The sequence below is a fragment of the Cottoperca gobio genome, chromosome 6 (genome assembly GCF_900634415.1).
Source record: "Cottoperca gobio chromosome 6, fCotGob3.1, whole genome shotgun sequence".
NCBI lineage: Eukaryota > Metazoa > Chordata > Actinopteri > Perciformes > Bovichtidae > Cottoperca > Cottoperca gobio.
Window position 1 is genome coordinate 23,217,839 of NC_041360.1, and position 13,831 is coordinate 23,231,669.

The window sequence follows — 13,831 nt, forward strand, 5'->3', positions numbered from 1 at the left end:
AGCCGTTTTAAATTAGTTTATTTATCTATTTATTTATGTTTTTTATCATTAATTAATTATATTATTTATTATTAATCATATTATATGTATATATATATGTCTTTATTTGCTCCTGTAGGCCTATAGTTTCTATGTTCTTTAACATTGAAACGTTTCTATTAGTTCTTGTTTCGCTTCTATTTTTACTTGTTTAGTTTCTATTTTTATTTTCACTTCACTTCTATTCTATTTTAGTCATTTTTTACTTTACTTATTCATTTATGTATCTGTATTTATTTGTCCTTTTTCCAATAAATACATGCTTATGTTGTCTTAGATTTTAATTATTATTTATTTGTATTATTATTAGTAGTAGTACTTTTTTAAATGATTGCCTTTGCAATTGTTTGGTTTCAATAAATGTAATGTCACTAAAAATCAAAGAATAGGCTACTATATTATTAACTTAATCATTCTTTTAGCAAAATCTCAATCACATATCCCTATTTATTAACTCTATCATTTATTATATTTGAAAATGAAACCAAGCAATAAATTAAAACTATTTTCTCCTCTTGTCTACCTCCATTAATGTATTTATATGAATGAATAATGTCCTCTGGCTATGTATATATTATTAATTGCTATCACTTATGTGTCTTTTGATTTCGATTTTTGTAAAATAAAGAAATTATTTAAAAAAAAATAGAAAAAATAGACGTCACTGTCCAACTGGCTCAGTGCGCCTGCGCAGTAAATTCATTCGAGGAAGTGGCAGGAGAGGCAACTCAAACGACGGAGAAGAGTTTTTTGTGTATTCTCCGTTTAGAGAGGACAAACCGGCCCGTAGCCTTTTCAAAATGTCCGGATTTGATAGCAACCCGTTCGCGGAGCCTGCCATTGACAACCCTTTCAATGTAAGTGTGTGTTTGTTTAACTGGTAAAGCACAGTCGAGCCTGTGTGCTGACATATCGTTAGTTAAAAGGTAGCCAGCACTTCAGGAAACGATGTTGTGTAGGAGGGATCTAATTCTGCTCTCTTGAAAGCCATTTGACAATGATGACATGATTGGCAGTCCTTCAACCAATCAGCGGGCTTTATTTTAAAAGAGGGCGGGCTATGCTGCGAGCTTGGTCGCAGGAAGTTAAACTGTAGCCAACTAGGAATGTGTGTCAAACCTTTTTTGAGCCATATTGCTCAAAAGCAACCCGTTACTTTTAATTTTATATCATTGTGTGGATTTCCTTATAGGTTGGATATGATTTGAAACACTCAATTTCAATTGGTGCTTCTGGTTTGCTCTTTGAAAATAAATTCTAACCTACAGGATGTAGCCTAGAAGACTATTCTATTATAGACTGTTATATAAAAAGCGCTGTATCTTCATTATCTTTATGTCCTGAAAATGTATTGAATCCGGATAACGGCTGGCCTGCCATGTTCAGTGTGTCTTGTACAATGTTCACACGTAGGGGCCACTTGTTGCTTTACGTTAAGGTGGCTGACCTACAGATGAAAGTGTTAATTAATGTAGATGGCAAATGTCAAAATATGTAAACGTGGATTTAGTGATTTACTATATTTAAATGGACTGGAAATGAAAAGATCTGTGGGATTGTTATCCTCACATTTCAGATGAAGTGTGCATTCCAGACAAGTTGTAGTTTTTTATGTCTAACTCCAATAATGCTATATCAGTGCAGTACTATATGCTATACTATGTGATATCTGTTGCATCGTATGTTTGTTAGCCCTACCCTGCCTGGTAAATTCCCACTTATTTCAACAGAATTTGAGTATTTTGTATTGGCTATATTTTTATTATTATTATTATTATAAAAAACAAATATATATATATATATATATATATATATATATATATATATATATATATATATATATTATTATTATTATTATTATTATTATAATTATTGTTATTTGCACACCTACATACAGCTAGGTTTAATCTTCTTGTTTTTTCCAAATACAAGAAAACCTTTGTAGTCTGTCTGTTATCTCCACACACCCCATGTGTATATTTATCTCAATTATATGACCATGTTTTCTCTTTGTAGCTGTACAACCATAAACACATTAGCCTACTTTTACTGCAGTAGTCATGAAGCTGTATATATTCTCCATCTTTTCTTGCTTATTATGTAGTGCGTAGTAGCTAAAGGACCTTCCTCCAAAATGTGGGAATTAAATGTTCCCTCATTAATCACCGTGGAGAGTTCATAATGTGTGTTTTAGCCTTTGAACACCACATTAGATCTGTACTATAGACGTCACCCAGAGGTTTCTGGAGAGCTGTTGTGGAGCTCAAAGACTCCTTGCTAATCTAAAAATGGACAACAAGGTGGCTGGTCAGCCAGGGACCTGAGACTGCACCCACCTGTCACTCCAAGCGACCACATGTAATGCTAACTTTTGTCTAGCAGTTGTCATGAACAGGGACATAAGCTATGGAGACAAGTTTATTTCTACTGTAAACATTTTAACTTGGGGCTCAATGCGCAGCCTAAAGGGGCCATTCGAGGAACTGCAATTGTTGGCACTTACGCATTGACCTATAATATTTTCTGTTCATGTTAAACAGCTGTTTTTAGATTTTTTTTTAAATAAGGATTGCCTCATTTTTCAAGTGAAGAGACACAATCAATCTTGCATAGTAAAACAGAACTTCACGGCTCAAGGGCCGATTGGATTCACATACAGTACAACACATTTGATGGTAAACCATCTCGTATCGCACTACATATCAAAATGAAGAACGTGTGACAAGTCTTGTGATTATATAATCACATCTTTTACAGTAGTGCAGAGTCACACTTTATGATATCAGGTGCACAATGGCCGTGACGTCAGTGGCGAGTAGACCACTGTTTGTTAGCTGGGTGTGGAAGTGGCTGAGTAAATAACCTAATAGCAGCTGGACTGCGTTGTCTCTGCTGCAGTGTAGCAGTTCTCTATCAAGTGGTTATATTCATCCGAGCCTGCAGTCTGCGGGGGCATTCAAATAGTTATACGTTGCCAGCTGTTGAAAGAATATTTGGAAAGGCAACATTGAAAATTGTGGACACTTTGTGACCTTGAAGTGCTTCCCCCCCCCCTCCCCCCCCCCAATCATCTACAGAGTCCGTTTATGACCATGCACTTCTGAAAACAGTTGGCAGTGTAAGGCCTATTTCCAACTGCTGTTATGAAATGATATAACAGCCACACAACGGAGATGTGTTTTTGTGTATGTCTCCACACCCCATTGCTGTTATTTAGAACATGGCGGCGTCTTGTTTTGTCTTGTCTCATCTTAGTCCTTGTTTCAGAGGCTTACTCGTCCTCCGTTTGGTGGTTATAGATTTCTTCATTCATTGCTCTCTGTGCTGTGTCATCAAAACACACACACTCACCCTCGCAGTTGTGACTCAGCAGATCTTTCTCCTGCTGTTAGTTACACTGTGATATAATATAATAAACACCTTTTTGCATAATAGGCTGTTTTGAATATCTCATGGCTCTGTTGATCAAACGAAGACTTCTCATCTGTCATTTCAAATCTACCGTGGCAAGATCATGTTTTTTAAATCTCAAGTTAATAAATATTCTAAAAGGATGTAATTAGTTGTGTTTTTAAACTGTTAAACTGCTTTTTGAGGCATATTTTCCTCCAAAATGTGCCTCAAATACAGCGACAGTCATCCCTCTGTTTCCTGCTGGGAATGTTTCCAGGTGTGTCCTGAGCCGATAAGTCGTCGTGAGTAACACACTTTTAATCACATGTCCCGTGAGTGACGTGTTGTGTTGGGTTATCATGTGAGCTTCTTGTTATTGCCTCAAACCTTTAAAGGACAAACGGTCACATAAGTGTGGTTTAGCTGTTTATTAGTTTTCTTGTATATCATTCTCACAAAAGTCCTACAATACCCACAATCCTTTTGTGCTTTCCTAAACTGCACAGGTGACGGATGCAGTCATAGATGTTCTCTGGGTTGAGGCTTCAAGCGTTATCCATCAATCTGCTGATTTATATTCTCCAAGATTTGTTTTTAATCTATGAAATATCAGAAAATATTTATTTTTGATTAAACCAACACACCATAAAGATATTCAGTTGACTATCAGATACAATAAAGAGCCAGCGAATGTTTGAAAATGTTACTTAAAAATTCATTTTCAAAATAGTTGCAGATTAATTGTTTCTCGAGTGACTAATTGATTAATCGACTAACTGTTGCAGCTCTAATGTAGACACTATAGTTTACTCATTGCATCACATGTACAGTACAGTGTATTGATCCACTGTAAATATGCAACCGAGTCTAAGATGTGTCGGTTGTTCTTGCTGTAAAATTCATAATTTGTTTATGAAAAAACAAAGAGGAAGGAACTCGTACTCGCTGGTATTCGGGGAACATCAGAGGCTCTTGGGTTGCTACCACAACATATAAGACAAATGGGTTTCTGCACGGCTGCAGGGATAATAGCAAAGCACGGATCCGTTGTTCAGGGAGACGGGAGCTCATCGTTACAGCTCTAATTGTTGCAACTCATTGGACTTATATTTGTTTTCAGCTGTAAGTTCCTTCACACAGTAGCAGTAGGAACAAACGTATTCATTTAGTATTAATCTTTTGAACTGGACACAGTTTGTTGTCTCACAGGAGTGTTTTGATTTACTCGAATGTCTTGGACAATTCATGGATTCATCACGGGCCGCAGTTCTGCAGAATCTGCTTCTTTTGTTTTCTCTTCAGGCTCCGCACACCGGCCTCTGATAGCAGTTAGAAACAAGTGAATTAATCATCTGGCCTGTGATCATACACTAGAGTCCATGTATGTTTACCGTGCATAGTCTCTGTGAAGAAGGTAATGATTCATCAGGACCTTTCACAGGTTATTGCAGCCAGAGCTGAATGTTATTCTACTTCATTTTATGACTTTGTCAAAGCGCGGCACTGGATTTCACCGTCTGGCCTGACATTTGTTTTTAGGTTTACATTGAGTGTAAATGCAGGGAATGAAAGGTCCTAAAGGAAGGCTTCTTCTGAAGATAAACGGCTGGACATGTTTGCTCTTTTACATTTCAACTAGTGGTGTAAGAAAGGTAGTTTGCATGCAATGATTTGTGGCACAGATTGCACAACATGTTGGATGTGATAGGGACTGTGATACATGCAAATGCAGATCATGCAGCTTGCATGCTGCATAAAAACAGATTTCATGCACATGGTGGTGTGGTCCAGTTTTCAGTACAGATTCTTGCCAATGCACCGCCTACTTTGAGCCCACAGGTCTTGCAGTACAGGTCTATGCACTGATCTGCTGCTAACCCCTCACACTGTCCTGGACCTGAAGGCTGATCACAATCACCCCCAATATGCTGAGTTTAGTTTGTATTAGTGTCTTTAAACAATCAGCAAAAGTCAAGCAGTTAGGATTGTAAGAATTTATTTTGTTGATTAGCTGAGTGATGATGATGATGATGATGATGATGATGATGATGATGATGATGATGACGAAGAGTGACGTGTGTTTTGTTGTGTTTCAGGACCCGTCGGTCACACAAGCGACCAGCTCCAAAGTAGAGCCGGTCGACCAGTTCAACCCTTTCCCGGCTCATCCCCCAGTAAGCCTTGTGAATCTATGCATGCTCCGTCTTCATTGTCCTGGTGTCTCATCGTTGTACTTTGTTTATTATTGTTTTTTCAGGACAGCCTCGCTACTCACACCACTCCAGCCCCCCCACCTCCCTACCAGCCTGCTGTGCTACAGCCGTCTTCAGAGCCGAGTCCACAAGTGAGTCACCTAAACAAAGTCTCTCTGCTAATCCCTCCACTTATCTGCTGCAGTTGAAAAACACTACTGTGCAGTAGATATGAAGGACTTCTCCTTGTCCTTTACCTATTTGGTGTTTGATTGACAGCTTTGTTATTGTTCATTCAGCTGGCACAGCTTCATGCTTCCACATTGTAAAGGCAGAACAAAGAACGTGATTAACTAAGGGAGCATTTAAGTAAATGAAATAATAAAAAATATGCTCTTCCCAGTAGCCACTATTGACTCTACTGGTTCCTTTTTTTGACTTCTACTTAAAACAATTACACAGATAATGGATACTCTAAAGTCAAACGTTAGCCTCTAAAAGGGTTAGCTGACAAACAGTCTTGTTCTTAAGACACCAGGAGATAATGTAGGTTTTGCTGTTTTGCTTAAGGCTGCATTATTAATGTTTACTAAGTGGTGCGTAGACGTAAGAATAGGGAGCCCAACAGCGTCTGATATACAGCGTGTAGTCAGCCTGAAGCTCACTTTTAGTAAACAGTTTGCTTGTTTTAGACATGTAGCTGTAATAACTGTGTGAGTAAGAGCCTCCCTGTTCTGCCTCTTCAGATAGAAAGTGATGTGTAGCGGCGACACAAACATTCACTCCGCTTACACAATATCATAATGAGCCTTGTTCCTCTGGTACTCTTGTAAATATTCATGAATGGCGCTACAGATCACCGGCGTCCTTCCTAATTCTGCCAAGTCAGACATCAGATATGAGGATCATAAATATGTATTGTTGGTTTTACATACAGCGTCGTGGCCTGAAATAATTAGCGGTGGCTCGTCCCTTTCTTACATGGTGTATGTAAAGTATTGAAGATGCAATGAATTATTTTGCTGTTGTACATTTTGTATGTAATGCTAAAGTCCTGAGAGCTCTGCACTAATGTCAGCAAGATAAATTCCTGTGCATTTGATGTTTTTTTGCTGAGTCAAGTGTTTCTGACTCTCTTTCTTTCCTCAGGCGACTGCTGCTGTAGCTCAGGCCAATCTGCTGAGGCAGCAGGAGGAGCTGGAGAGAAAAGCTGCCGAGCTGGACCGCAGAGAGCAGGAGATCCAGAGCCGAGGCCCGACAGGTCAGTGAAGACCCTCCTCTTCTCTCTGCAGCACTATCAGGAGCAACTTACTGCGACTGGATACAGTGTGCTACGTGTGCATTATGTATCAGGGAGAGGAATGTGGAACACCTTCGTGCACACAGGCTCACAGTTCTACAGGGGATCATGCATCAATTAAAACCATTTTAACTTCACTTCCTCATTACAGGCTTGAGTTAGTTTTGATGGGCAGTTATTAGTTTTTAAATTTTAAATAGACAGATTTATTTTTATTTTTTTTTAATGTAAAGATGTGTATGTGCTTCACGAGATCGAGGAGAAAGTATGCAGATTCTCTCATCAGCAATGCTGTATAGTTTCACTCACACACACACACACACACACACACACACACACACACACACACACACACACACACACCCGTCTGCTGCAATGGCTGCTTCAAAGTAAACTGTATTTGACCTGCAGCATGGAGAAATCTACCAGCTGTGTTTGTCTGCATGCTTGCATATATTATTATCTTCTTATAATATATTCCCCCTTTTATTTCTCTAAATATACGATCTTTAGTGTGTGAATAATCAGAAGACAGGCGTGACGTACTTTTATAGACTTTGGCCATTTTCTGAAAGTTGTATTTTGGAGACGAGCTCGTCTGACAGGGCCGACGTTGTCTGTTGTCTCGACAGGTAAAGAGAACAACTGGCCTCCACTTCCCAAGAGCTTCCCCATCAAACCGTGTTTCTATCAGGACTTCTCAGAGGAGATCCCTCCCGAGTACCAGAGAGTCTGCAAGATGATCTACTATCTCTGGATGTGTGAGTACAGGGCTGTGATGGAACCAGCAAATGTTGTACAACCTATTTTTATGTACTATCATTTTTACCTTTTTTTTTTTGTATACTGAAATGTTTGGCACAAAACCTGAGAGATCACACAAGGCAAAGATTTTAAACTTTAATGTATTTCACTGTATTTCAAATATATTAATACTAAACTTAATGTGCATATGAATTGTGATCACTGATGTCGTTATGCACTCTGCATGCAGATTACACTGATACCTGATGGGGAGTTTAACATTTAACAATTAGTCTTTTTTTCTTTGGTTCACTGAGATTTATTTACTCCTTGACTTGCGTAAATGTTAATTTTTATATATATATTTTTTTTAATATATATATATATATTTCTTTTATATATAATTTTTTTAATATATATTTCTTTTATATATATATATAATATATATATTTAATTTTTTATATATATTTTTTAATATATATATATTTATTTTATTTATATATATATATATATATAATTTTTTTATATATATTTTTATATATATATATATATATATATATATATATATATATTTACCTCATTCACTTAGTAGAAAGTGATCTTGTTTTTAGATAAACTCCGATTTAGTATTAAATACTGCTTTTATATTGCAATATTTTTTCTTTTTTATCCACTTAAATCTTTTTTGGCAAAATATTTGCAACATCAAACAAAGACAGTAACAAAAAAAACAAAAGCGAAACAAAAAAGTCATTCATTTATTCACATTTTTCACATATTCATACAGTTCTGCCATTTTCTGTCTACTATAAAGTACATTTTGTCCCCACATTTTTCTTCCAGTTGTGTCTTTTGTAGTCTCAAGATAAAGTTACTTTTTCCATTAAGTAGATTTCTTCAATGATTATTAGCTATTGGCTTTTTGACTTGCTAGTAAGAGTATTTTAACCAAATATCTGTAGCTTCACATTACACTTCCATCAGAAAACATATTGAGATGAAGTACGAAGCAGCTCTTCATCACGCAGTTGCCATAATGCTTCCATAAACACAGTTATTTTCTAAAATTTAGAAAATCAGTGCCTGAAATGATCCTGACGTAACATTTCACATTTCACCTTCAGATTCAGGTTTGCAAATCAACATCTGATATTTTAATATTATTCTATCGTTCCGACTTCTCTTTGATACATGCATTGTTTTAATGTTCTTACAAGCTGCGGTGTGTCCATCAGTCTTCCCTGCAGTTGTAGTGGAGGTGTTCCTGCTATAGAAATGAAGATGATGCTGATATCATTAGTAGTTTTATTGTCTTTGACTCTTGTCTCTCTCTTTCTTCAGTCAACTGTGTGACTCTGTTCCTCAACATGCTGGCGTGTTTGGCTTTCTTCACCGCTGAGTCCACGGCCGGTGTGGACTTTGGCCTCTCCATTCTCTGGCTCATCCTCTTCGCTCCCTGCTCCTTCCTCTGCTGGTACCGGCCCGTCTACAAGGCCTTCAGGTGGGTCTCCCGTCATGTCTGTGTGGTCTTTGCAATACCACAGTAGATTAACGCAGGTATCCATCTATAGCAGGTATAACTATACTCACCTTGCCACCTTTCAAAAGGTCAACCGCTCACCTGTAATGATGAGCAACACATACAAAGCTCTCTGGTGATATTGTAATGGGAACATTAGCAACATAATATATTCTTAACGAGTTAACTGACTGTGACGTGAGTACAAACAAATGTTGTTATAAGACTTCGTCAGACATGCGCAACACGAGCTTACTGAATGTTAATGCATGACTTTTATTTTGAAATGCTTTTTTTCTTCTCATTTTCAGGACCGACAGCTCCTTCAGTTTCTTCTTCTTCTTCTTTGTGTTTTTCTGCCAAGTGGTGATCTTCATCATCCAGACTGTGGGCATCCCCAAGTGGGGGAACAGGTGAGTCACTCGCCAACTGTTTGATGAGTTATTGTCGTTAAAGTATATGAATCTCTTTCATTTGCTAATCACGTTATGTCGCCGTATGTTTGGGATTCTGCCTGTGTGTATATTGTGTGTGTGTGTGTGTGTGTGTGTGTGTGTGTGTGTGTGTGTTTTACACGTGACGACTCTGATGTTCTCTTGTAACCCGTAAAGTGTGCAGACTCTTTTGTTAATGTCATGAAAAAAGCCCTTTGATTTCACAACGACCCCCGTCCAAGTGGCTCTTCTGTAATGAGACGTGTCATTTCATCACCACTTTGCATAAAATCCAAACACACACAGTCGAGCGGCCCGCACGTGTTCTGGAGCTCTTTCTGTTGCAGATGAGATGCAAATCGCAAAGCTGCACAATTTCAACAACATATTCTGAAAACAACAAACACACTTTGAAATGTGTCTGATCTTTTAGAGCACGCACTCGTGTTGTAATAATACCACTTTTATTCTCTTCATTATTCATCTTTCTTCTTCTTCTTCTTCTTCTTCTTCTTCTTCTTCTTCTTCTTCTTCTTCTTCTTCTTCTTCTTCTTCTTCTTCTTCTTCTCTCACTAAATGTAGCACGACTCCCATCCGGGATACATGCTGTATGTCGTGTACACACGTGTTTCATACTTAATGTTGATCGTGTTTTGTTTCTAGTGGTTGGATCTCTGCCTTCACTATCATCGGTACTAACAAGGCGGTGGGCGGCATCATGATCATGGTGGCCATCCTCTTCACCATCTGTGCCGTGCTGTCCATCATCCTGCTCAAGATGGTGAGACTTCATTCACTTCTCTTCATATTTTAGCAGCTGTTTGGTTAATCTGTGCTTTGACTTGTGAGTGGGGCTTCAGTTTGTTTTTCTTAGTTTTCTACATGTTGGGGTCGTTGGGAGGGAAGTTAACTAAGTAACTACTGTAAGGGATAAGGCGTATAAACATAGTGTTGACTTTGGCTTAGGGCTTCTGATTCATGCAGTTAATCATGTCTGTACCTTTACCTCACACACACATACTCATTTATGTCCGTCTTTAATACCGTAGATGAGCAAATGCACACAATAACTGTCATTTTCATACCAATGCATGGTATAGCGCTGCAGCCCCAACTGTACCCGAGGGCAGACATTTCCTCACCGTGTCTTCTCTCTTCAGGTCCACAGCATGTACCGCCGGACCGGGGCCAGTTTCCACAAGGCTCAGCAGGAGTTCTCGCAGGGCGTCTTCACCAATAAAACCTTCCAAACAGCTGCTGCTGGTGCAGCATCCTCCGCTGCACAGGGAGCCTTCCAGGGGAACTAACAAGACTTGAGCTGAGCTCCATTTAACAAGGTCAAGGTCTATATGTTATCAAGTCTAGATGATTCATTAAAAACAAAGCTGAATGAATCAAGAAGTTTCACTGAGAATTTCCTGGAAGTTATTGTGACTCTGAACATTGCAGATTATAATCTAACTTTATAAAGTATAGACCTTGAGCTAGGCGAGGCTACATTGTTAGCCTCCCTCCTTTCACTCCCAATATCAATGCACATGTAGTTCCCCATGTTAACTTTGCTTCCCACATTCAGCATGTCTCCTGCAGAGCGACTGCGTCGGCTCTGTTTGGAAGAAAGCAGTCGAGGGGAAATTCACACATCAAGTGCATTCTGGGGTGGAAAGCATGAATGAAGTTGACTGAAAGCTATTTCAGTTTGTCCTGGCTTTGTATATTTTGTGTGCACTTTTTTGGCAATGCTCTTCAGTGTAATATAAGCGTGTGTGCGTCCGTGTGTGTGTGTGTGGCATGTTGATCACATGTCTTCACACTTTTGTTTCTCCACGCCGCTGGTGGACCCTGATCCTGTAATATAAATAAGATGAAGTTTTTTGTTTTTTTTCTGTCTCTGAGGCATTTCTCTCTTTGTTTGGCGAACTGTCTCTTTAGCGTGCCGCAAAATTAATAAGGAAGACAAGTTACCGATGAATCTCGCACTTAATTGTAATCGGGCCTTAGATTGTGGGATAATACTGTAAATATTCATTTAATCTGTGGTTAATTATTCAACAAGAAAACATAGATGTAGTGCAATGTTTTTAAAACATGTGCCTTCAACTTTTGCCAAGATTGAAATACTGTATATTTGGGTATTTGGTATCACGTGAAGCAGTTCCTACATAAAGATCACACCTGCAGAGGGAGTCAGACGGCTTCGCTTTCACTCATTTCATGATTGTAAACAGCTCATTTAATTTCTCCTGTCATTTAGAATACAGAGGGAATATAATTGATTTCATTCAGGACACATTACTTCAGCATCAGATTTAGTTTCTTTTAATAAACATTGTTTCTGAAGCAGCTTCAAAACGTTGTTTCTTTAAAAATACCAAAGCAATACTATAGAACTGGAACATTTTGCTAATGAAATGTAATAAAAGTAGATAGCTTTAATGGGCTGAGCCTTTTCTATTGAAGTCACTGCTAACAGTAAATGCAAGAGAAGAAACGTTTTATTTTTCATGCCGATTCAAACTGTAGAAATGTAAATGTATTCAGCCAGTGTGAAAACATTAGGAATAAGTTTGAGCGGAGAAGCAGGATCCTGAATCTCAGATTTCTCTCATGTGTATCTGATTTGTAGTTTCTACTAGTTAAAAGTCAGCAGTTTGCAGATATGGCATCACATTTTCATTTGTTCACACAGATCCCACCGTGAAAGAATCTCAAAGTCTTCATTGTGCGTCTTCAAGACGACCACAAAGCTCTAAATTATTTGTGTACTGATGTATATTTTCTATGGGATTTCTTACATTGAAAAACATGCACGTGTTTATTTGACGTACTGTTTCAAACATCGGCTTGGATGCAACACATGTTGGCATTCTCACTGCAAACTAAAAGCATCTGTGTGACGTTGCAGCAGATAGCTGTCTAATCTAAGGCTCGATCTTACATCCATTACATAATTCAAGACTGGTATTAATTCACACGTCGCTGTATGCATTGTTCTGAGAACAGAATTCAGTGCCTTTTTGTATTTCAATATTGAATATAGCATCTAATAAAATGCTTTGCTTTCATTTAAAGCTGGAATTGTGTTTTCTTATAACAGTTTTTGATAATGTTCACATACTGTGACAATCTCTGGGTTTGTAGGAGAGAAGATGTTTTTCTACTAATGATATGTTTAATAATAATTACTTTATTAATCACCATTTAAAGCAACATAATGTAATATTTGGTATTTAGCGCCCTACATATTCACAGTGCAATTCACCTATAGCCTACATGTAACATATATACTATGTAACTATAGAAGTTACATGTTTATTTTATAATTAACTTACATTACATATGAATGACCAAAAACTAGCTAACATGTTTGCTAACACGGCCAAACATCCAATGCTACAGCACAAGACAGTAGTAGCTACTCAGTTAGCATGCTAACACGGAGTTAGCATGCTAACACGGAGTTAGCATGCTAATTTAAATTGGATATCTCTGTAACACAATACATAGACGTCTTTAACATAACACTGTTGCCTCTTCACATGTAATTCAAATGTCTTAAACTAAACTTCTGACCTGATTTAACACGTTGCACCTTTTAAAGAGTTAATCAAAAAGAAAGGGAGCCACTGATCTAAAGGGAAGGTGATCGCAGATTAGATTTGCACATGCAGACAGAACATTTTAGAGGCTCATTGTTCTGCCTGAAGGTGGCGCCGGTTGGCCTGATGTCTTGCTAATGTATTGCTTTGGTGTTGAACTGCCCTCAGCCAGAACATTTAGATTCAATTAGACGACAGCTAAACATACTGTAAACTGATTACTCATCTCTAGCTCAAGGCCACTTTCCCATCTTTGATAAAGAGTCACACACTTCTCTCTCAGTTTCCTCCTCCTCTCTATTTTTAGAAGCAGAGACCGGACACAAAGCAAAGAGGAGAGGCCGACCTTTGTGACCGCTCTGCGTCTGCAGTGACCCAGACAGTCTGTGGGGGATCTGCACTGAAACCCAAACGCTCTGTCTGTCACTCTGCCTGTCTGTCTGCGTTTCTTTCTCCAGGCTCTGTCTGTCACTCTGCCTGTCTGTCTGCGTTCTCTTTCTCCAGGCTCTGTCTGTCACTCAGTCTGGAGCTCAGAATAACTGCAGGCGCTTCCCATCACACACAGCCGTCAACACACTGGGCCAGACAGGTCGGCTGTATGAGCAGACGAG

The 13,831-nt window shown here is 38.4% G+C and overlaps 1 protein-coding gene across 1 annotated transcript; it reads left to right on the forward strand.

Moving 5' to 3' along the window:
- The first annotated feature begins 732 nt into the window (after positions 1 to 732).
- scamp2 (secretory carrier membrane protein 2) lies at positions 733 to 12,692 on the forward strand. The gene is made up of 9 exons (XM_029434258.1): positions 733 to 896; positions 5,529 to 5,606; positions 5,690 to 5,776; positions 6,774 to 6,885; positions 7,557 to 7,685; positions 9,010 to 9,169; positions 9,499 to 9,600; positions 10,285 to 10,402; positions 10,782 to 12,692. The coding sequence occupies exons 1-9, from the start codon at positions 840 to 842 to the stop codon at positions 10,926 to 10,928; spliced, it is 990 nt and encodes a 329-aa protein (XP_029290118.1). The 5' UTR covers positions 733 to 839; the 3' UTR covers positions 10,929 to 12,692.
- Positions 12,693 to 13,831: the final 1,139 nt, after the last annotated feature.